Raw genomic sequence first — 24819 nt, 5'->3', positions numbered from 1 at the left:
TTTTTGAAGAATTAGAACTTTGGAAGTAAAAAGAATTCTAGAGATCATGTAATCCAATTTACTTTTACTTCTACAGGTGAGGAAATTGAGATCCAGGGAGGTGGTAACCATCTCTTGCACTGGCTATGGCTGCAGTGAACTTAATAACAGGCCCAGATAAAAAGACCTTGAGTCATCAAGTAAATGTTAATTTATGTTCATTATTCACTGATTCCAAACTTGGCTGGGTATCAGGATCACCTGAAAAGCCTGATAATACATTCCTAGGCCCTCCTTAGGCCCCACAAATGAGATAATGTGGGGATAGGTTTAGAAGTCTATGTTAAAAACAAAGTCTTTATAATTCGGAAGCAGCTAGTCCTTAAATACAAACTTGGGAAAAAGTAAACTGATAAGGGTGAAACATACACAGTTCCTTTTATAAGATTTTAAGAATAAGAATTAAAAGTTGTAAACCCTTAGCAACTTCAGTTTTAGTTGTCTGAAAAACTTGGTTGCAGGCCATTCTGGGTACCTGACGCATTCCAGTACTGAGTGTCACCCTCCTGGTGTGGGTAGAATGACTAAGAGGTAATGAAGGCAGGGAGATCCAAGGTGCTGAGCGCTGGAATGCTGAGCCACTGTGCTCCATGTGGTCCCTTCCTCAATTTATTTTGGGCTATTTTCTCACCTTTAAAACAGGACTACCAGATGAGCAGCTACCTTTTGTTCCTAAAATTTGTCTCTTTATGTAAACAGCCTATTTCCCCAATCAGTTCTGTGTGTCCTTCAAGTGCAAGGACCACATTTTATGACTTCCCATATTCACTGCCTTTTGACAGTGCTTTGCATATTTCAAGAAGTATAGAATAGTGTCTAAGAAAAACGGCTTGGGTATTATAAACGTAGATTTGAATCCATGAGCTTCTACTTTAACTTACTGTGTGACACTGGGCAACTTATTTAATTCCCTCTGCAGCTGGATTTTTTTTATCTGCAAAGGGTATAGAGTACATTGTAAAGCATAAATAATCTTATACATGCAAAGAGCTTAGCATAATGTCTGGAATGTGTTATTCTTAAAAAAAAAAAAAGGGTAGGAGTTCCTGCTGTGGCAGTGGGTTAAGAAGCTGGCATCACTGCAGCTGTGGCTCAGATTCTGTTCCTGGTCTGGGAACTTCTACATGCCATGGATGTGCCCTCCCCACCCCTGCCCAAGAAAGGTATACAACATGCTCCTGGCTAGGGATATGTGTGTGTTTATATATATAGAGAGAGGATATAATAGTGGAAACAACAAAAATCCCTCTAGCCATGTATTTTTTTTGGAGGTGGCAGCACATAGATGACAAACAAGCAAAATAAATAATTCTGGACAGACCCAAATACTATAAGGAAATAGTATGATGTGGTAAAGAATGGCTGTGAGAAAGGTGAAGTGCAGTAAATAAGAGTGGTCAGGGAATACTTCTCTCAGAGGTGACTCTGAGTTAAGAAAAACAAGATGAGAAGGAGATGGCCATGAAACAAGCTTAGGTAACCATGCTTGAGATGAGGAAAGAGCAAGAACAAAGGCTTTGAGATAGAAACAGCTTCAAATGCTCTAAAAGTAGAAAGAAAGTTAATGTTGCTGGAAGGTAGTGAGAGGGGGTTGATACAGAAGATGAGAGTAAGGTATGCAAGAAGTGCTCAGTAAATGGTTAGAATACAGAAACATGTTAATGTAAATGCTTTAAATGTTTCTAGCCCTGTAGTGATATGCATTTTGTGGACGTATCTTCATTTTTTTTTACTTTGCATTTTTCTTTCCTCCTTTCAGTCTTGGTCTTCCTGCCCATTGGCTCCCTTAGTTCTGGGAGCTTAGGTTTTCCAATTTCCTTGATAAGATTTCAGTCAAAGAATAAGCTATTTATTATAGCACTATTCTTGAATGTGAATGAATAAACTGGAATAGTTGAGAGGTAAGGGAAGTGGAGATTGAAAATCTGGAATTTCTTGCAAAAAATCAGTTGGATGCTTTTCTTGCTTCCTGCCTTAAACCTATACAGTGAAACCCTTTCCAGATACAGACAGCAGGAGACTAAGGGCAGATGCACAGCAGGCAAACTTGTGGGGAAAGCACTTTTTTTTTTTTTTTTTTTCCTTCAGGAGCTTAGGATGACATACTGTGGGTCCCTGACCTCTCCCAAGCTGGTGACTGGCAGGTCTTGTTGTTTGGTGTTTCCTGACACACTCCGTTGCCTTTTAATATGAGGGCTAAGATGTCAGGTCAGGGGCTGCCTCAAAAACTGCCAGTGTCAGGCACAAGATACAGAAGTGAGACTGGAAGACTGGACGTGAATTTGGAGATGCAGACTTTGCACCATAGGAAAGGAAATATAGGCAGGAGTGCATCTATAATGAAAAGCATTATCAATGGAAAATTGGGATTATGAATTTTGTAGGAAATAAAATCATCATTACCTTCTCTGACATGATAAATGTGGAATGTAGCTTCTTTATATTTCATTTTTCCTTTCTCTACTCTTGCCATTGTTTTATTAATTATTTTTTAAATTTTCCTATTGGTTACTTTAATATTCATAAATTTTTAATAGTATTTTTATTCTTTTCTTTACACTGCTACTATTTCAATATCTTTAGATAATTAAAGGTGGTAACATTTACACTCTGTCACTGCAGTTTAAAAAAAAAAAAAGCACTTATCTGCTTTGTCCATTAGTCGCTTCAAGAATTAAAATCTGAATATTTGAACCTATGCCAATTTTAGAATGTTTCAAATTTCAAGGACCAACGGATTATCTCTCCCCTTTTTAGATCAGTTGCTAAAAACCATTATTACCTTTAGTTTGTGCACGTCTGTCTGCATTGAGACTTTTCACATATTTTCCCTCCATGCAGTTGCCAATTGCTTTTTCCTTTTAAACAGAAAGAAACCATAACTTTTCTTGTTCCTAAGATCATCCAACTTCTTAATCATTGTTAAAAAAGATTGACATTTTTGTTAGACATTCTCCTTGATTGAGAGTCCCATAATTTGTACAAATTGCTATAGCAATAACTATCATGGAAATAATTTCAAGTCATTGAAATTTTGGATCCTGTGTGTTGGATGCTAGTCCTCTTTTTTTCTAGAATTCTTCTTCCAATACTTTTTCAGAAAGACTCTGTGGAAGGTAAAATTTCTAATCTTCCCATGTCTGAAAACATTGTCTTCATGAATGATTGATTATTCATCTGAATGTAGAATTATAGGTTCAAAGTCATTTTGCCCTCAGAATTTTAAAGACACTGTTACATTGTTTTTAGCATTCATTGTTGTTGGTGAAAAATCTTCTGATGTTAACTTGATTTATTATACCTTTGCAGGTAATCTTTTCTTTTCTTCTCATGGAAACTTTTAAGATCTTTTCTTTTTCCTAGGGGTTCTGAATATTCATGATGATGTGCTTAGATGTGATTCATTTTATTCATCAACTTTACCACTTAGTTGGCTTTTTTAGACTTTTCCACTTAGTAATTTTCTTTTACGATGGCTTAAAACTATTTTCTCCTATCCATTTTCTCTTTCTGGAACTTTTATAGTTAGGTATTAGACTTTCTAGACTGATGTTTGTATTTTTTAACTTTTCTTTCATTTTCCATCTCTTTTTTTTTACTTTACTTTCTAGAGGATTTTATTTATTTTTTAAGTTTTATTGAAGTATAGTTAATTTACAAGGTTGTGATAATTTCTGCCATATAACAAAGTGACCCAGTCACACACAGACACATATCCATTCTCTCTCGGATTCTTTTTCCACATAGATTATCACAGAATACTGACAGATAATCTGGGTAGAGTTCTCTATCTGCTACAGCAGTTCCCTGTTGGCCAATTGTTCCATATACCTCAGCGTGCACACGCCAATCCCAAACCCCCAGTCCATCCCTCCTACCCCTGCACCTGTCCCCTTCCGTTACCATAAGTTTTTCAAAGTCTGTGAGCCTGTTCTGTTCTTTTTCTTTTTACTTTACCTTCTAGATTTTATTTTTGCTACCTTTTAAAAAAGTCAGATTAGTTTTCATTTAGTAGTCTCTTACTTTCCACAAACTCTTCCTTGCTCTGCTTCTTTTTCATAATTGAGTATTCATTTTCTTAAATCTCTTTGAAACTATTAATATATCTATTAAATTGTCATCTGTTCCCTGAATTACTGCTGTTTTTTCCAGGTTCAGTTGTTTTGCTTGTTCATAGCAGATATTCTTTATGCTACCCATTCATCTCAAATGTGGTCCGTGTTAGCTATCACTTTTATGACTGAAGGCTAGGTTAATGTATACAGCTACATCGCATGGACTCTTTGTGGTGAACGTGTAGGCCTAGCTCCTTAGTAGATCTCCCCCTTGACTGTCAGGCTCCATTCACTTTAGAATGCCTTAGAAGGAAGCTGGTAGTCTGTGACTCAGCCTAGACCTTCACTCTGGGAGAACTAATAACTATTTTGAAATTTCAGGTCTTTCCAGACATTTCTTTCAATTTCTACAGAATAGGCCTTTGTTTTCAACTTGGGAATAAATGTGATCTCTGAATGTAAAAAGAGCATGTGCCAATTCTGTAAATGTTTAGAAGGAAATCCTTCAATTTATCACCTTGATGTCTACCTCATTTTCTACTTCCACTCTTGAAACTTACTTATTTGAGCTTAAAATCTTTCTGGAAACCCTGCTTAATGAGCAGTTTCTATCTCTTTTATAGCCTTCTGAGCATGTCCTGGGCTTAGCTGCCACCATTCTGGCTTATCATCAGTATGAGCCCAGAAAATTATCACATTTCTGGTAAACTACTTCATCTCATTCCCTCTTCTATTTATTTACCGACATTACAGTTGGATATGGAAGGATGAGGTAGAGAAACACATGCTCAATTCACCGAGTTGAACAGAACTCAAACTTAGGTCTTCTGATTAGTCCTCTTCCCCTTACACCTAAAACATGGGCATCGTTTTCAGTTCTTTTACTTATTAGGTGTATTCCTTAGGACGCCATTTCACCTCTTTTTATCTCAAATTTCTCAACAATTATATAGGGAGAATGATATTGACCATATATAGTTGTAATATAAATTGGGGAGAATAATATGTCACATAACAGTTTCAATGAGGATGTTTTAAGGGTGTGTAGCATAGTCTTACTCATAATGTGCAGTCAATAAATGATAACTTAAACAAAGGGTTCAAAGCACACAAGTCAGCTCTATATTTAGTTCATATCTTGGGAATTTAACCAATGCTCTTTAATTAATTAATTAATTAATTAATTTATTTTTTGGTCTTTCTGCCTTTTCTAGGGCCGCTCCTGTGGCATATGGAGATTCCCAGGCTAGGGGTCTAATTGGAGCTGTAGCCACCGGCCTATGCCAGAGCCACAGCAGCACGGGATCTGAGCCGTGTCTGCAACCTACACCACAGCTCACGGCTGCTCTTTATTTTAAATTGCAATGGGAACATTTTAATTTTATTTTATAGCTTTATTTACTGTTAGTATTTTTAAATCAGAAGAATTCATTAGCACAAGCTATATATCTTTCTCTGAAAAATTACTAAAAATAGCTGACATGTACCTTATGTGTAAAATATTAATCCCTTGGTATTGTCATTGCTGTAGTTCAGGTTTGATCCCTGGCCCAGGAATTTTCACATGCTGTGGGTGAAGCCAAAAAAAAGAAAAGAAAAAAAAGTCACTTAGAACAAAAAACTGTGCAGATTATCAGATGGGTAATTTGATTTGAAGATTTATATGAATAAGAACCAATATGAAAAAGAAATTTAACGATTTAAGAACTTACTACCAAAAAATAATCTTCACTTAGCTGTTGTAGCCAAGCACTAACATAAATGACTTGTTCAACGAAATCACCAGAAACTCAAGGTATAAAATCATTATTGTATATTTTAGGACAGATCAGTGTTCATATTAGACATTTATTTTCTCTGACAGAATATACTTTGTTCTTATTTTTCTTCCTTAGTAATTAAAAAAAGTATGTCTTTGGATACAGAACTTTTTTGAACATTATTTTCCCCATCTATAAAACAAGAAAAGTACTTTCTCTTTAATAGAATTGTTATTTGAATAAAATGAGTCAACATAGGTGATCTCTTTGTACTGGGTTCCCTGACAAGGACTGTTCCACTTCATTTAGAAATGGTCATATTCAATGAGGTGATATTAAGAAACACTGTGAATTTGAATAAAATAAACTGTCCTCTTGTCATTTAAAATTGAAATAGAATGTAGTTCAAAATTATTCCAGTGAAAGAAAAACATAAAATGAGACATTAGTCAGCTATTTCTGCAAACACAGCAAATTCTTTAGGTGGACAATAATTTATTACAGAATTTTAAACCCTAGTTTTTTGGTTTTTTTTTGTCTTTTTGCTATTTCTTGGGCCGCTCCCACGGCATATGGAGGTTCCCAGGCTAGGGGTCCAATCGGAGCCGTAGCCGCCGGCCTATGCCAGAGCCACAGCAACGCGGGATCCGAGCCGTGTCTGCAACCTACACCACAGCTCACGGCAACGCCGGATCGTTAACCCACTGAGCAAGGGCAGGGACCGAACCCGCAACCTCATGGTTCCTAGTCGGATTCGTTAACCACTGCGCCACAACGGGAACTCCTAAACCCTAGCTTTTAAGATACATATTGCACTTAACTTTGAAAAAGTATCACCTTTAGGACCCCCAATACAAAGACTGTATATTTGTGAATGGAGAATAGATGTCCCCCTGATTTATCTTACTTCATGTTATATTTACTGGTTCTCTTTTTTAAAAAAATCAAACAAATTATTTTCTCCACACAAATACATACATCTTCCTAAGGAAGGTGTGACCTGATTGCCAAGAAGCCTTCCAAGAACAAGACAGACAGATGGAAGACATGTGTCACTATGTAAAGTTTTGGCAAGCTTCTCTGGACATGTCAGCTGCAAAGTAGTGTGGGGGAAGAGAACATTTTCTTGTTTAAGACAGATTTGTCAAATTCTAGATATTCTAGAGAGGATCAGACTGTGTTCTTGGTTCTCTTGTACTTATAATTATGGGTTTGAGCTAGCTGACAGAGATGTTTATGTGAGCAGTGTTTTCTGAGGCCTCAAGTGAGGAAGTTGCCCAAAGATGACTGAAACAGGAATCTAGAGTCTTCTACAGTTATATTATAACAAAAAATAAATCACTTTGTCCCTTTTATTAATTAATTTTATTTTATTTTGGTCATACTTGTGACATGTGGAAGTTCCTGGGCCAGGGATGGAACTCATGCAACAGCGGTAACTAGAGCCACAGCAGTGACAACGTCAAGCTTTAACCTGCTCAGTCACCAGGGAGCTCTTCTTTGCCCCCTTTAAAAAGTCTTTTTTCCCTTGATCCCACCGCATTAGCAACTAACCTGGAAGTGTGCTCTTCTGTTCATGTCCTATTTGTATGCAAATCATGTTAGTTAAATAATTGCTATATATCTCATTATTCTGCTTATTTTTAATTTATAAAATTCTGTTTCAAAAATCTCTTCCTGCTGCTACATATCCAACCAGCCCATTTCCCTCCTGCTACCTAGTACTCTACTGCTGCACAGCATGTAGAAACTGTTCAGTTCTAGGTATGGACACCCGGATTGTCTTCCACTCCTTGCCATTACAGTAACACTGTGGTGAGCTTATATACCCTTTACAGGCTTGCGTGAGGAGTGAAGTGTAGGATTTCTGTGTCACAGGAAGGGGTGAATGTAATTTTACAAAATATTGCCAAGATTGCTCTCCAGACAGGCTGCATCAGTCTATGTACCTACCCGCAGGGAGGCAGCCTATAGCCTCACATTCCTGCCAGCACTTGGCATTACGTATGTAGCCTTCTAACTTTTTGCCAGTTTAATAAATGTAAAGTGATATCTCACCATTATTTTAATTTGCATTTCTCTGATTACTAATGAGCTTAAGTGTCTCTTCATGTACTTGTAGGCCTGTTAGGTTTACTTTTTGTGTAAACTGCTGCTTTATAGCTTTGGCCATTTCCTGCTGTGAGTCTTATATTTTTGTTGTATTGCAAGAGATCCTGGTGTATTATAGATTTTATTTCCTTGTCAATTTTAGACATTGCAAAATCACTCAGTCTGTTATCTTTCCGTTAAGTCTGTCTATAATAATTCCCCCTTAATGGAATTTTAAACATTTTCTGATGTTATTGATCAAAATTTTGCCTTACACTTTATGCTTTTGGGTTTCACTTAAGAAGTTTTGCAATGCCTTGCCACGGAAATATTCTGTTGTTAGCAACTACTACCTTTAAAGTTTTGCCTTTCACAGTCAGGTCTTTAACATCTTTATACATGGTATTGGGTAGTGATCCAATTATTATTTTTACCATTCAGTGATCCATGTTTCCACCACTATCAGCCTTTATCATACCTATAAGTGCCTTATATGCATATGTAGGTCTGAGTTCTCTACTTTGTTCCACTGCTTTCCATGTTTGTTTTCCTGTCAATCCTATTATGTTTTATTGCCATGGTTGGGTAATATGTTTCAATATTTGGTTGGGGAAAGCCAACTTCGTCTCCTTTTCACAGCTGACTTCTATTTTTCTACTTAAATGTCAAGTAAGCTATCAAGTTTTTTTAAAAAAATCTATATAGAATTTTGATTGGTTCTGCATTAAATTTATAGGTCCAGGTGATAAGAACTTTTTTTTTTTTTTGACTTTTTATCTTTTTAGGGCCACAGGCGGGGCATATGGAGGTTCCCAGGCTAGGGGTCTAATTGGAGCTTTGCTGCCAGCCTACGCCAGAGCCATAGCAACACCAGATCTGAGCTGCGTCTGCGACCTACACCACAGCTCACGGCAATGCCAGATCCTTAACCCGCTGAGCAAGGCCAGGGATCAAAACCACGGTTCCTAGTTGGATTCATTTCCGCTGTGCCACAACGGGAACTTCGAAAACTGAAATTTTTAATACAGTTATTCCCCTTCAGAGCATGAGATGTGTCTCCATCTATTCAGATCATCTATTTTGTCCTTCATTACAGTTCCAAAATTTCTCAGTAAAGGTTTTTTGTATTCTTGAGTAAGTTAACTACTAGAGAATTTATGGGTTCTGTTGCTATTTTAAATGGTATATTTCTAGTTAAAACTTTTTGTTGGCGCTTGCTGGTGTAGAGAAATGCTACTGATTTTTGTACAATGATCTGGTATCCATCAACCTTGCTGAACTTTCTTACCGTTTTCATATTTGTTTGTTGATTTTATTGATAGATAAATGATCATATCATCTACAAATAATGATAATCTCTTCTGATCTTCATCTCATTTTTTTTTCCTTATAGAATTAGTCATGGCTTTCAGTAATTACGCTAAATGGCATCAGTGATAGTAAACATTTTTGACTCTAAAGGAACATCCCAAAGAAAAAGTTTTTCCTTTAAGCACTGGGTTGATAGCAGTAAGTTTTGCCAAGAGTTTCTTGCTATTTCTAGTATACCGTTAAAAAAATTAGGTGTTATAACTTTGTAAAATGCTTTTTTACATTGATTATAACAATAATATAATTTTTAATCACTTCTATTAGTGCTCTGGATTTTATTGATATATTTTCTGATATAAAAATATTCTTTTATTTTTAAGATATACTCTAGTGAGCCATGATGTAGAATTATCTTAATATATTTTAATATTTGCTTAGCCAATATTCCTTTAGGATTCTTGGATCTATACATAGTTAAAAAGGAACAACTTTTTTTTTTGTCTTTTGAGTGCCGCACCCGCGGCATATGGAGGTTCCCAGGCTAGGGGTCCAATTGGAGCTATAGCTGCCGGCCTACGCTACAGCCACAGCAACACCAGATCTGAGCCGCATCTGCGACCTGCACTACAGCTCTCGGCAACACCGGATCCTTAACACACTGAGTGAGGCCAGGGATTGAACCCACAACCTCATGGTTCCTAGTCGGATTCATTTCTGCTGCGCCATGACAGGAACTCCTGTATTCAAGTTTTGTATTCTGTCTTGGGGAAAATCTGGCATTTTATATCGTCCATCAGCTTATTCTTTTAGTTCATTTCCTCAAGTCTTCAAAAATATGTTACAGAATAATTAATCATAATTCTGTTTTTTAAAAAATTCTTTTGTATGTATTCACTCTATGTATTGTTTAATTGCCTACTTGTTTATTTGCATACTTCCTCATTAATTCTTGAATCTCCTTATTTGTTCAAAGAAATTGGGTTTTTCAGTAAATAAATTTTTTAAACTATTTTAAAATATTTTTAGACTTTCAGAAGATTAGCAAAGATAATACAGAAAAATTCCCATATACATTCATCCAGCTTCCTACAACATTTACATATTACATAAAATTGTCAAAACTAATATTAGTACACTATTAACTAAACTATAAGTTTTATTCAGATTTCCTCAATTTTTCTACTAATGTTCTGTTTCTCTTCTGAGAGCCAAAATAGGATACCATATTTTATAGGCTGAATTATGTTTCCTCCAAAATTCATTTGTAGATGTCCTAGCTCTTAGTACCTCTAAGTGTGACTATATTTTGAGACACGACCTTTAAAGAGGTATTTAAGTTAAAATAAGGACTTAGAATGGGCCTTAATCCAGTACATTATCATAAGAAGAAATCAGGGTGCAGGAACATACAAAGAGGAGACCATGAGAAGAAATAGAGAGATGGCCATCTACAAGCCAAGGAGAGAGGCCTCAGAAGAAACCTAGCCTAATGACATCATAATTTTGGACTTTTAGATTCCAGAATTATGAGAAAATAAATTTCTGTTGTTTAAAACACCCAGTCTTGGCACTTTGTTTGGAAACCCTAGCAAACTACTATATCATGTCCAATCTGTGATAGTTTCATAGTCTTTCCTTGCTTTTAAATGATATTATCATATGTTATCAACCATCAGTTGACACTTTTGAAGAATACTGGTATTTGTTGAATATCTCTCAATTTGGATTTGTCTGATGGTTTCTCATGATTAGACTGAAGTTGTGGACTTTTGGGAAGAATACAGCAGAGAGGAAACGTGCCTCTCTCACTGCATCATACCAGAGTACATAGTATCAATATGTATTATTGGTAATGCCTTGATCCCTTGGTTACTGTGGTGTTTGTCAAGTTTCTCCACTCTACAGTTACTATTTTTGCCTTTCTCTATTTTATTCTAAATAATTCACTAAGTTAGGCTCACACTCAAGGGAAGGTGAATTAACTTCTCCCTGGAGGAGGAGCATCAAAGAATTCTGGACATATGTTAAGACCACTACAGTAATGAATAAATGTTTGGGGGGAAATGCTTTGAGCTTATTCAGACATCCTGTTTCTTAAGGTTTTTCCCATTAATTTTAGGATTTATCAGCAGGTCTTGCCTGCAACAATTATTAGTGTGGTATTCTAATAATAATTTTTTTATTTCCCTTGTTCCTTCTAAATTTATGGGTTGAAATTATTTTGTAACAAAGAGTTATCTCCTCTTCCTCTTTTATTTGCTTAGTCATTTATTTATGAGTATGGATTTAAGAATGCTTATTTTTGGGGGTTGAATACAATATCATCATTATTTATTTCACTGCTTAAACTGCTCCAACTCTCACAATTGGGAACTCTTTTAAGTTGGCTCGTGTGTTCTTTTGACATGCCCTTGTTCTTGTTTTCTGAAAAACATGCTTTAGGTGTAACCTGTATTTTCTCTGCCCCAGGAGAATTTTTCTAAACCTTGCTATAGAATTTTTTTACTTGTAGTGTGTTCACTGCCAGTCAAATTTATTCATTCATTTCTTTTTCAACCTGAGGGTTATTTAGCGATTTATTTTCCAGACATGTGAGATGTATTTAAGCTATCATTTTAAGAAACTTAATTTATAATTTAATACACTATGACTTAAGGAAATAACGTATATGATACTGATCCTTTGGAATCTGAGGCTCCCTCTGAAATTTTATCTCTGGTTTATTTTTGGCAAATACTTGGTAAATACTATGTACATGTTAAAACAAAGTGAAGTATTTACCACAGGAAGAGCTGAATATATACCTAAGCAGCTCAAGTAATTATAATTATAATGTAATAATTATAATGTTGAGATATTTGCTAAATGCTTCTTTCTGTTCGATCCCATCAGTTTCTCAGAGAGGTATGTCAGAATTTCCAGCTACAACTGTTTTACTATTTCTCTCATGTCAATTGTTGATGAAAACACACACAAGCACACACATATGCACTTGGGGCATATATGTTTTTGGTGGCTACATCCTCTTAACTCACTGTTTCTTTTCTTAATATACAGTGTCTATATTGGTTAGATGTTCCACTTACCTATTTCTGCATAACAAATTACTGAAAAACATAGGGGCATAAAACAAGCATTTTATTTTTCTCACAGTTCTGTGGATCACAAACCTGGGAAGGGTTTTGCTAAGGAGTTTGTTTCTAATGTATGTAGTATCAGCTGGGGCTTAAAGATCCACCTCTAAGATGGGTACTTTTACAAAAAAATTTTTTAAAGAATATATCTCTTTGACTTTTTAAAAACTCAGTGAGTTTTATTATAGTTACAGTTGTACAGCCATCATCACAACCCAATTTTAAAACAGTTCTGTCCCAAACCCCTAGCCCATTCCTCTGTGTCTCCCCCCCAACCTGTCTCCTTTGGTAACCATAGGTTTTTCAAAGTCTATGAGTCAGTTTCTGTCCTGTAAAGAAGTTCATTGTATCCCTTTTTAAGATTCCACATATAAGTGATAGCATTTGACATCTGCGTCTCATTATCTAACTTCACTTAGCATGATAATTTCTAGGTCCATCCATGTTGCTGCAAATGCCATTATTTTATTCCTTTTTATGGCTGAATAATATTCCATTAGGAACCCCCCCAAACTCATTCTATGAGGCCACCATCACCCTGATACCAAAACTAGACAGAGATACCACAAAAAAGAAAATTATAGGCCAATATCACTGATGAACATAGATGCAAAAATGCTTGACAAAATACTAGCAAACCAAATTCAGCAATATGTTAAAAGGATCGCATACCATGATCAAGAGGGATTTATCCCAGGGATGCAAGGATTTTTCAGTATCTGCAAATCAATCAGTGTAATACACATTATCAAACTGAAGAATAAAAACCACATGATCCTCTCAATAAATGCAAAAAAAGCTTTTGACAATGTCCAGCGCCCATTTCTGATAAAAACCCTCCAGGAAGTGGGCATAGAGGGAACCCACCTCAACATAATAAAGGTCATATATGACAAACTCAGAGCTAACATCATACTCAATGGTGAAAAGCTGAAAGAATTCCTGCTGAGATCAGGAACAAGACAAGGATGTCTGCTCTCACCACTACTATTCAACATAGTTTTTAAAAATTTTGACCCTATTTTTTTCCATTTTTTAAAAATTAAAAGTATAGTTGTGCCAATAGATGGCTTCCTCACTCACATATCTGGCAACTGGGCTGAGATGTTTGGAATAGCCGGGGGAATATATGGGCACTGGTCAGTAAACTCTCCTTCTACATTTATTCCATTTGGCATTTTGCATTTACTCACAGCAGGATAATCTCAGAGTATTTGTGATTCTTATATGCAAAATACACTTACCACTCTCAAGCCCTCCACCCCCAAAGTCTCATGTCATTGTGATACTGTCTAAAGTCAGGATTTAGCTATCTGAATGAGATCCAGATGAGCATGAGTACTATGTGTATGGTTCCTCAAGTATAGTACCTCTCAGTTTGAAAACCTGTAAGGAAATATTATCTATCCTCTTGCACTAATAGCCCTGCAACATCCAAATGTGGTAAAGAGATAGGACAACTACAGTAATACTTTAAAAAAGAAGGGGAACAAGATACACATAGCAGTTACTAGTCTACGGCAATTCTTAGATTCACTTCAACACACATCGCCAATTTTTTTATTAGGACCAATTCTGCTCCCTTGGAAAATTCTCTGAAGATCCTGGTTTTACCCTCTGGGCTCCTGATTCTGTCTTCTGAGCTATCCTTCCTTTTTCCCTAAGAAGCTGACATGTTTGCAACTAAGTGGCCTTCTCAGCCTGCTTCTTGGCCACAGAAGGGTGTGGGTGGGGAGGTGTCTTACAATGTTGTACTATCTCTTTACCTTTTAATTCAAGATGACAGTGCTCCAAACCTATGCTATTCATTGAAAAATGTTGTGGGTTTTCTATGAATCTTACTGAATTTCATTCTATTAGACAGAAGCTACATTTACAAATTTTCTACCTTGGGCCCTGTGGTTTATGTGCAATAAAGCCTTGAGAATCTTATAATCCTTATTGTTTAACAAGAAGGTCTATGAGGCATACCCATAAGATCATTAGAAGTCCTTTAGTCTAGCTGAAAGCCTCTATGAAACATTGCCTTAGAGCTTCCTGAGGTCTTAACAAAGGATTTTCCAGACCCACCCTGAGGTAGTTCTTTGCTCTGAAGTCATTTCTATTCTGAGAATTGTTTTGCTAGAAGAGACTGGGGATGTGTAACAGTTTTATTTTCAAATCATGGCTCTTTAATATTTCCTCAAGTTTTCACAAAAAATAAGCAGCTCTATAACAGCACTAACACAAAATGAATAGACAAAGATGGTATATACATACAATGTAATATTATTCCATTAAAAAAGAAAGAAATTCTGACACATGATACAATATGGTTGAAACTTGAGGACATTATACTAAGTGAAATAAAGCAGCCATAAGGAGACATATATTTTATGATTCCACTTATATGAGATACCTAGAACATTCAAAGTCTTAGAGATAGAAGTTAGAATTGTGATTCCAATTTAGGGGCTTGGGAGAGTAGGAGGATGGGAAATTGTTATTTAGTGAGTATAGAATTGTAGTTTTGCAAGATGAAAAAGGCACTAGATTGGCTGCACAACAACATGAAATATCGCTACTGGAACAGTACGTTTAAAAACGGTTAAGATGGTAAATTTTGTTATATATATTTTACCAAAATTAAAAAATTTTAAAAGCACAAACCAAAACAGTTCTTTCTTTAGTCCATAATTTTCTTTGTTTTCTATCATAGTCTGCTAGAAAATGCCAGGTAATACTCTCTGCATTTTATTCAGAAACTTCCTTAGCCAGATCCATAAGTTCATTTGTTCATAGGTGACAGTGTTGCCAAACTTTCCAACTACTATGTAATAAAGCTTGCTTTTACTTCTGTCTTCAATACCATTTCTACATTGTCCTTTAAGACTCACCAACATATTCCCATTTTTATTAACCATCTCTTTGAGGCCCTTCCAGCTCCTGCCTCTGCCTGGTCCCAAAGCCAATGTCACATGTTATAAGCTTTTGTTATGTAAGAAACCCACTGCTGGGCACCAAATTCTGTTCTGGTTATCTACAGTTAGGAGTAAATGACTGATGGCAGTTGGTCTACCAGCATCTGTTTTTATCAACTCTTTATTTTGGCAGAACTTCTGCTCTGATTCTCCATCAATGTTGACTGTAAGGGCTGTTGCTGCCAATTTTTTTGCAGCAATGGAGAAAGAAATTATTGTCCAAGGTAACATGGTAAGGAAACAAAATATGAATTTCAAAACTTTCCTTCAACCTACCCAGTTTTTCTTTCCAGTCATTCATTCATGATTGCTCATGATTGTTTTCAGTTTGCTTTGCTTTTTTCTCTCTCTTTCCTTTTTTTGATCATAGTTATTTTAGCTACTATTTGCATCTCTCTAGCAACTGCAGTCTTTTCAGGGTAAATTTTGGGTGTGGGCTGATTTAGGAGCTGACTGAAAATATTACAAAGACATGGCCATGGAAATTTAAATCTGGTGGGAAACACAAATCATTAAAAATCAAAGATTACAATAAAGCATGCTAGTAATATGAAGAAAATAAGTACAGTGTATTATGGGGAGAATAGAGAACTAGTTTCTAAGTGAGACTTGGGGTTCATGGAAGGCTTTAGAAAGGAGCCAGGTAGAAGCTATGATAGGTTAAAATGCGGCTTAAGCAAAGGGACTTCAGATATAAAGGCATCAATAAGAGAATGATTTTCTGAGACAACCAGTTATTTAGGACTCCACATGTAATTCTTAATTGTCTGGAACAATGAATGTATTCAAGAGAGTGGGTGGAGAAGTTAGAAGTACCAGGGACCTAAATATAATGTTATACCAAAGAGCTTTAAGTTTATTCTATACCAAAGTGAGAAATATTTTTAAGCATGGAATTGTGAGGATCATATTTACAGGTTTTAAAGATTAAACAGAAAGCAGTGTTTTATGCTTAAACTCTAGGCCCCTTGCTTGTATGGGAACTACTTTCTAAAGTCCTAGAAAGGACACTGATGAGTTTGGTGGTCAACTACTTTTTGTAAAATTTAAAAAAGATATTACTGAATGGTTTCTTTCTTTTATAAATTGTCTCCATTACATTCTCCCTAGACTGTGGGCATTTCTGGAAATTGGTTAAGGGGAAATTCCGGATTCTTCAGCAATATATATTAAAGTAGTTGGCAGTCACTTTGGTCTATAGCTAAGTTATCGCTAGATGTCCTGGTATGGAAAAGCTTTCTGGTAATAATCTGTTGTAACATAAAGAAGTAGAGCTAAGGTCATACTGTGATATAAACGTATACTCATGATAATGTATTTGTTTCTTAAAGAAAGGCTCTAAAGCACATAAACGTCAGGGCCTACAAACTGAGATCTTTACCTGAAGCAATGTCAGACAGGACCAAATTACTACAGTACTATAAAATTTTTTTTAGTTTCCTGAGAGATGAAAGCCTGAACCAAACGGAAATTGCGGAAACTGAGGGGAAGGGTCAAACAGGGAGTAGAATCTAACGAATGTGGCAACTATTTTGATTTAGGGGTGAGTTTCAGAACAAACAGGTTATCGACCGACAACTGGAAGGACGGAAGCCCATTCATGGAGAGAGAACATTAGGGAAATTCCAAGTTGGGTTGGAGAGGAATCCCGTTTGGAGCTCATGCCTTTTCAGATGTGAGAGAGCCCAGAGGAGGAAAATACCAATGTGCGGCTTGGTTAAGCAGCGAAAGGTTTAGGGGATGTTATCTGCTATGTTTTCCATCATCTGGAGGGCACTCACCAGGCTCTTTTCGGCCCGCGTCTTCCGGTCCTCAAGCGGCAAACCAGCAACCACTTCTACGCCTCAGAGTTTCCCAGAGGCGCCTGCTCGCCGGATGTGGGAGCAGCACTTCCGCCCCAGAGGCGCGTGCTCAGGGGACGCAGGGCGCAGGCGCGGCGACGCCTCCACGGGCCCAATATCTGCTGGTATGTGTGCGTTGCAGTCTTCTCGTCGGCTTGTATTTCGCCACCAAGAGAGCGCTCACTTCCCACTTAATCCACCAAACAGCCTCCACTTCCCCCGTAGGAAGTCACGGTGCTTTCCAGAGGGCTTTGTAGGTCTCCAGGCGCTGAGGCACAGGCACTAATGAAGATGAGTCAGCGCCGATTTCCCAGCTGGTAAATGCACACATCATTACCTTTGGTGGTTGGCTTCGTAAGCTGAGTTTCAGGTCTGTGGTTACTTTTTGGTTCCCCCATATGAACCAGGAGTTAAGGGAGAAAACGCTTAGCGATTAAGAGAGCAATTTCTTAAGCCGTGTTTCTGAGGGAAGGGAGCAGAGTAATTGGCTTCTCCTGGAATCCCAAATTAACCCAGGTTCCTGAGGGAGCTCTGGAGGGTTTTGAGATTTCCACTAACTTGCACTAAACTTTTTCAGTGTAGCAGGATAGTTGAGGAAAACATGACTTTGCTAGTATAGTTGTGGGATAAATAGAAATGAATATTTTTATTAGTTTCATACTTACAAAGTCATTCTTTTATTTTATTTTTCTTTTTGTGGCTGCACTTGCGGCATAAGGAGGTTCCTGGTTTAGGGGTTGAATCAGAACTGCAGCTGCCTGCCTATTGCCACAGCCCCAGCAACTTGGGATCCCAGTTGCATCAAAGATCTATGCAACAAAACCAGATCCTTAAACTATTGGTGGAGGCCAGGGATTGAATCTGCATGCTCATGGACAGTATGTCAGCTTCTTCACCCGCTGAGCCACAATGGAAACTCCAAATTCATTCTTTTTAAAATATTTATTGAAGTATAGTGGATTTACAATGTGTTGATTTCTGCTATATAGCACAGTGATTCAGTTATACATATTTATATGTACTTTTTCATATTTTTTCCATTATGGTTTATCACAGGATATTGAATATAGTTTCCTGTGCTATACATCAGGACCTTAACTGTTTTTCCATCCTGTATATAATAGTTTGCATATACTCTCAATCCATCCCTTCCCCTCACCTCCTTGGCAACCATAAGTCTGTTCTCTATGTCTGTGAGTCTGTTTCAGTTTTGTAGATAAGTTCATTTGTGTCATATTTTATCTTTTAAAAAATTTTATTGAAGTGTAGTTGATTTACAGTGTTAAGTTTTGCTGTACAGCAATGTGATTCAGTTTTACATGTATATTATTTTTCATATTTTCCATTATAGTTTATCACAAGATATTGAATATAGTTCATAAATAAGTTCATTTGTGTCATATTTTAGATTCCACATATAAGTATATCATATACTATTAGTTTTTCTCTTTCTGACTTACTTATCGTGATAATCTCTAGATCCATCCATGTTGCTGCAAATGACATTATTTTGTTCTTTTCTTGGCTGAGTAATATTCCATTGAATATATGTACCATATCTTCTTTATCCATTCATTTGTGGGTGGATGTTTAAGTTGTTTCCATGTCTTGGCTGTTGTAAATAGTGCTTCAGTGAACAGTGGGGTGCATTTATCTTTTTGAATTATAGTTTTGTCTGGATATATGCCCAGGAGTGGGATTGCTGAATCATATGGCAACTCTAATTTTAGTTTTTTGAGGTACCTTAATACTGTTTTCCATAGTGCTTTCACTAATTTACATTCCCACCAACAGTGTAGGAGGGTTGCCTTTTCTCTACACCCTCTCCAATGTTTATTTGTGGAATTTTTTTTTTTTTGGGTCTTTGTAGGGCCACACCCACAGCATATAGAGGTTCCCAGGCTAGGGGTCCAATTAGAGCTGTTGCTGCTGGCCTATGGCAGAGCCATGGCAACATGGGATCCGAGCCACGTCTGTGACCCACACCACAGCTCACAGCAATGCTGGATCCTTAACCCACTGAGTGAGGCCAGGGATAGAACCTGCAACTTCACGGTTCCTAGTCGTATTTGTTTCCACTGTGCCACCACGGGAACTCCTATTTGTGGAATTTTTAATGATGGCCACCTCCCAATGAGGTGGCACCTCATTTCAGTTTTGATTTGCATTTCTCTAATAATTAGCAATGTTGAGCATCTTTTCATGTGCCTATTGGCTATTTGTATTTCTTCTTTGGAGAAATGTCTATTTTGGTCTTCTGCCTATTTTTGATTGGGTTGTTTGGTGGCTTCTGTTGTTGTTGAGTTGTATGAACTGTTTGTATGTTTTGGAAATTAATCCTTTGTCAGTCACGTCATTTGCAAATATTTTCTCCCAGTCTATAGGTTGTCCTTTCATTTTGTTTATGGTTTCCTTTGCTGTACAAAAGTTTGTAAATTTGATTAGGTCCCATTTGTTTATTTTTGCTTTTAACAAATACATTCTTAATAAGACGTTTAAGAGGAATGCCAAAATGTAGCAGGCAGTAGTAGTCATGTGGGAAATATTATGTTGTTGAGGAGGGTGGCTGGTACCTTCCAGTGTGAATACAAATCTGCTGTGATTATACCATGAACTAAGTAAGCAGTCTCATTTCAGTGAGGCTTATCTTGACCACCATTTAAAAAAACTTTTAACCTCATCTACTCCCATCCATCCTCCTTACCTTCTTGAAGTTTGTTTGTTTTTTTTTTTCATCCATGGCATGTTTTAGTGTGTAATACGTGGTATAATTTATTTGTTATAGCCATGGTTTATTATTTGTGTGTCCCACACTAGAGTTAAGCTCCATGAAGGCAGGATTTTTTTTTCTGGCTTATTAATGTATTTCAAAGGCCAAGAACAATTTTGGCCCATAGTTAGTGCTTGCTAAGTATTGAATGATTGGAAAACTGAATGTATTACTTTCCAAAGACCGTAAGTAGAGCCTAGAGTGGGCTTGCACGATTGTCATGACCTATATGGAACAAAGTATTATGGGAAGTCCTGGTTGGTAAGGCAGTCAACAAGTCGACCAATGTTTATGAAATACCCAAGTGATAACTTTCCACATTCCCTTATTTTAGCATCCAATCTCCATGAAACGTCTGATACTTTTTTTTTTTTTTTTCCATTTTTGGCTACCATGAGGCATATTGAATGCCTTGCCTAGGGATCAGATATGAGGCACGGTTGTGACCTAAGCTGCAGCTGTGGCAAAACCAGATCCTTAACCCACCGTGTCAGGCTGGGGATTTGACCTACTTTCTAGCGCTTCTAAGTGGCCCCAATCCCATTGTGTCACAGTGGAAACTCCAATATCGAATACTTTTAAAGCTGTCTTTAACCTTTTGAGATTCTTTGGATGGGACCTATGTGGTTCCACCTTCATGGCATCTCTTATTTCTATTTGTTGAAAGAGTAAAGGAGTTAAGTGGGTTAAGGTATTAGGTTACTTGGGAGTTCAGTTATTTATCATATGAATAGTATTTTTTTAAATGGAATTAGGGTCCACAATGGTAGTATTTTGCCAACTGGGGCTATTTCTGTGAAGGATTTACAAGTCGTTTTGTTTTGTTTTTTGGCTGCACTGATGGCATTTGGAAGTTCCTGGGCCAGGGATTGAACCTGGGCCATAGCAGGGACCTGAGCCACAGCAGTGGCAATACTGGGTCCTTAACCCACTGTGCCACAAGAGAACTCTGATTTATAAATTTTATTGTGGGAGTTCCCATTGTGGCTCAGCCGTTAATGAATCTTACTAGCATCCATGTGAATGCAGATTCATTCCCTGGTCTCGCTCAGAGCGTTAAGGATCCGGCGTTGCCTTGAGCTGTGGTGTAGGTCGCAGACACAGCTCGGATCCTGCATTGCTGTGGCTGTGCTGTAGGCCAGTGGCTACAGCTCCGATTCGACCCCTAGCCTGGGAACCTCCTTATGCTGAGGGTACAGCCCTAAAAGCAACAACAAAAAGAAAAAGCAAAAAAAAATTTATTATGATAAATTTTTGGGTTTTCCTTGCATTGATCCTCTGAAGAATGAATGTACACATATTCTGGGTTGTCTGGTTAACCACATACTGAGAGAGTGTTTCCATGTGCTCTTTTTGTGTGTGTGTGTGTCTTTTTGGAGCATGTTAGCACTATGTAGTGGAGTAACATACTTTGTCCCAGGTTAATAAGAAAAGAACAGAGGCAGCCTTAAAAAGTAAATGAAGCCCAAATGACATTAAGCCACTCTGTCAGAGATTTCACAGTAGTTTAAAAGGAGAAGAGAGATGAGAAAAATGAGTCATAACATGTTGGTAAAATAGGCTTGCTGAATTAGCAGTTGGTACTGTATTCCTGTTCTGAGAGATGATTTAGTTTGGCAAAACATAATCATTGATAAATTTGAATTAATATTTTAAATTTAAAATCTGTTGGTTTTATAGTTTTTTTTACATTTTTTGGGGTTATTTTATGTGTGTGTGTTTTTTTTTATCTAGAAGAACTACAGTGTAAGAATTTAAGGAGTTTCCGTTGTGGCTCAGCAGGTTGAGAACCTGACACGGTGTCCGTGAGGATGCGAGTTCGATCCCTGGCCTCACTCAGTGGGTTATGGATCTGGCGTTGCTGCACGCTGCAGCATAGTTTACAGATGTAGCTTGGATCTGGCGTTGCTGTGGCTGGGGTATAGCCCGGCAGCTGCAACTCTGATTTGACCCCTAGCCCAGAAAATTCCACATGCCTCACATGTGGCTATAAAAAGAAAAAAACAAAATGAATTTGAGCCTACCATTATATTTGTACATATTTAATAATAATCATAATGAAAATAGTTCAAGTTGGGGAAAGGAACTTTGAAAATGTGTTATATTTAGTGAGTTTTCATGGAATGTTTATGCTTTATTTAAGTTTGTGAAAAAAAAAAAGAAAGAAAAGACATTATAGAGCCTTGGGCTTCAGGGTCCAGTCCACAGAATATTTATTTTAGTTAAGTCCCCATGCAGTAGTTCATTGTAGGAAAGTATGTCTGTTGCTTTTGCTGCTAGGGGTACTGATGGTAGTGAAAAATATAAGAGAGAGAGAGAGAGAGACAGAGAGACAGAGAGAGAGAGAGAGATATCTTAGGAAAATGATGGGAGATTGGATGGTAAAAATGGAGGGATTTTAAAGTTGGAGCTTTCTTTGCAGTTTTGCTTTTGGCTCTGAATTTGTAAGTTCTGTTTTTTAGTGACTTTGCAGAAAGGTAAGTGAAATGCAGTGTTTTTGTTTCTAAATTAAAAAGAATAAATCCTATTTAGGATTTCTGGAGATGGTGCAAATCTGTGTTCATTGTGGAACAATAGAAGACCTAAAGAACCTTTTAAAGTCATTGAGATAGAAGATCAGAGGAAAGAGATGCTTATTTTCTAATATTGCCTTCCCCCTTAACACATTTCCCACCTCCCATGCCCCAACCTCCCCATCCCTGGCCTTGCATTGAGAAATAGTTGTAGAAATTAGTGAGATAAGGGCTTATTTTTTTTTTTCTTTTTCTTTTTACTTTCATAGAAGTATGTGCTAGATATTATACAGGGAGCTGAAACAGTCAACAGTACAGAGTTCTTGCCTTTGGGATTTACATAAAACTAACACTTGTTGATCTTGTTTTCTTGTGTCCCTGTCTACACTTGGTACACTTAAGTTGAATATGAATGGGTAATTTGAAATATTTTAGTGCATTCTTTATGCTCATTTGTATGACTTCTAGGGCCAAATATAGAGTTTGACATTGTGATGGCTCAGATTAATTTGTTCTTTTTCTCTTCCTCTGTTTTTTAAGGGGTGTCATGAAAGTTGACATAAATCTTCAGAAAGTGGACATTGACCAATGTTCAAGTGAAGGCTGGTTTTCAGGAACTCACAAATGTCACCTTAACAATTCAGAGGTAAGAACATGGAGATAAAGTTCTCTGAAGTCAGAAGCTCAGAAACATATTACTTTTGAATATATCAAATTCGTGTGGGTAAGTGAACAAGAGGCATCCTGCTGGGAAAAAAAATCTCCTATGCAGGTCTGAATGTTGCCAAATGACCTGAATGAAGATTAGAAAATGAAATTTATGCAGGATAACTGTTCATTTGGGAACTAAAAGAAGGCTGAAACTAAAATTATATCCGAAGTTTGGCTTTAGTCAAAGGCTGACCCTATACTTCAAAATGGTCTGGAAATGAAAATAGCCGTGAAGTGAGAAACTAGTCCCAAGAGGGGTCAACCAAATTATGCACATTTTTATGGAATGTGATGCTTGTTGAAACATTGATGGTATTCATTCAGACACTCTGCCATCTGCTAGAGAAGCAATAGAGATATTATGGCTGGGTGATTTTGATAATAAGGAGAAAATTGTACATAGGAACCTGGAAAGGAAATGTATTTGCTGTGTTTTTTCCAGTTTTCAATTCCTATCCATCCTTGATTTCATGGGACTCTGGTTGGTAAGGAATAGGCAGAGAGATCATACTTCTGTAAATAGGACTGGTATTTATCTTTTAAAAAATTATTATTTTTTAATTGAATGAAAGATACTTTAAATTCTGTAGTGCTTTACAATTTTCAAGTTTCACAGAGATGATTTCATATAATTGCATAATAACCTTTTTTTCTCCTCTATACCTATATTGCACCTCCCCCCACCCCTCTCCGTACTGGTAACCACTAGTTTGTTCTCTGTATCTGTGAATCTGCTTCTCTTTTAAAAATTATATTCTCTAGTTTGTTTTATTTTTTAGATTACATGTTTATGTGGTATCATATGTTATTTGTCTTTCTCTGGCTTACTTAGTATGATAATCTCTAGGGCCATCCATGTTGCTGCAAAATGGCAAAATTTCATTCTTTTTTATGGCTGAGTAGTGTTCCATTTTGTGTGTGTGTGTGTGAGTGTGTGTATATATATATATATATATATATACACTCTCACATATGTGTGTGTATACTTTCATGTACATATATATATATATATATATACACACACACACACACACAGATACACACCACATCTTTATCATCCATTCATCTGTTGATGGGCATTTAGATTGTTTCTGTGACTTGGCTGTTGTGAATTGTGCTGCTATGAATATAGAAGTGCGTGTATCTTTTTGAGTTATTGCCTTTTGTAGTTTCACAGAGGACGCATGATGACATCCTCATTCCATTTTCAGTAATCTGTCTCTGAGGTCCCCAAATGCTCTGAAACAAACATAGAATAAAGCTCCTGAATTTAAATACTTGGGCTGTCTCAACTTTGAGTCCATGAATTTATGAGGAACATCAGCTAGATTATTTAAAATAGAGGATATTATCATGAACATAGTAATCTATATCTTCATCACATCTTCATTGTGAATTTTTGCCCTTGTGGAAGATGGTTGTACATGATGCAATTGTAAGGTAAGGAATTTTAAATCAAAGGGAAGTTTAACAGGAAGCACTTACATGTGCCATTGCACAACAAAAAAGTACACAGACATATGCACAGGTCTGCATGCATGTGTATGCTTCCCACGTGCATACCCCACACATCCTACCACTCTCAAGTCATGTACTCCCATAGCCCAGTTCTACCCAGACAATATTCCAAGTTC

General features: G+C 36.9%; 1 protein-coding gene across 1 annotated transcript in view; it reads left to right on the top strand.

Annotated features, from left to right (window-relative positions):
• GPR158 (G protein-coupled receptor 158) overlaps window positions 1-24819 on the top strand; it is a 331761-nt gene that overhangs the window by 10222 nt on the left and 296720 nt on the right. Inside the window, exon 2 of the mRNA XM_047755079.1 lies at window positions 23015-23120. Within this exon, the coding sequence (XP_047611035.1) occupies window positions 23015-23120 (106 nt within the window). The remainder of the gene's footprint in view (window positions 1-23014; window positions 23121-24819) is intronic.

The sequence above is a fragment of the Phacochoerus africanus genome, chromosome 12 (assembly GCF_016906955.1).
Source record: "Phacochoerus africanus isolate WHEZ1 chromosome 12, ROS_Pafr_v1, whole genome shotgun sequence".
NCBI lineage: Eukaryota > Metazoa > Chordata > Mammalia > Artiodactyla > Suidae > Phacochoerus > Phacochoerus africanus.
This window is presented reverse-complemented; position numbering and strand designations above follow the sequence as displayed.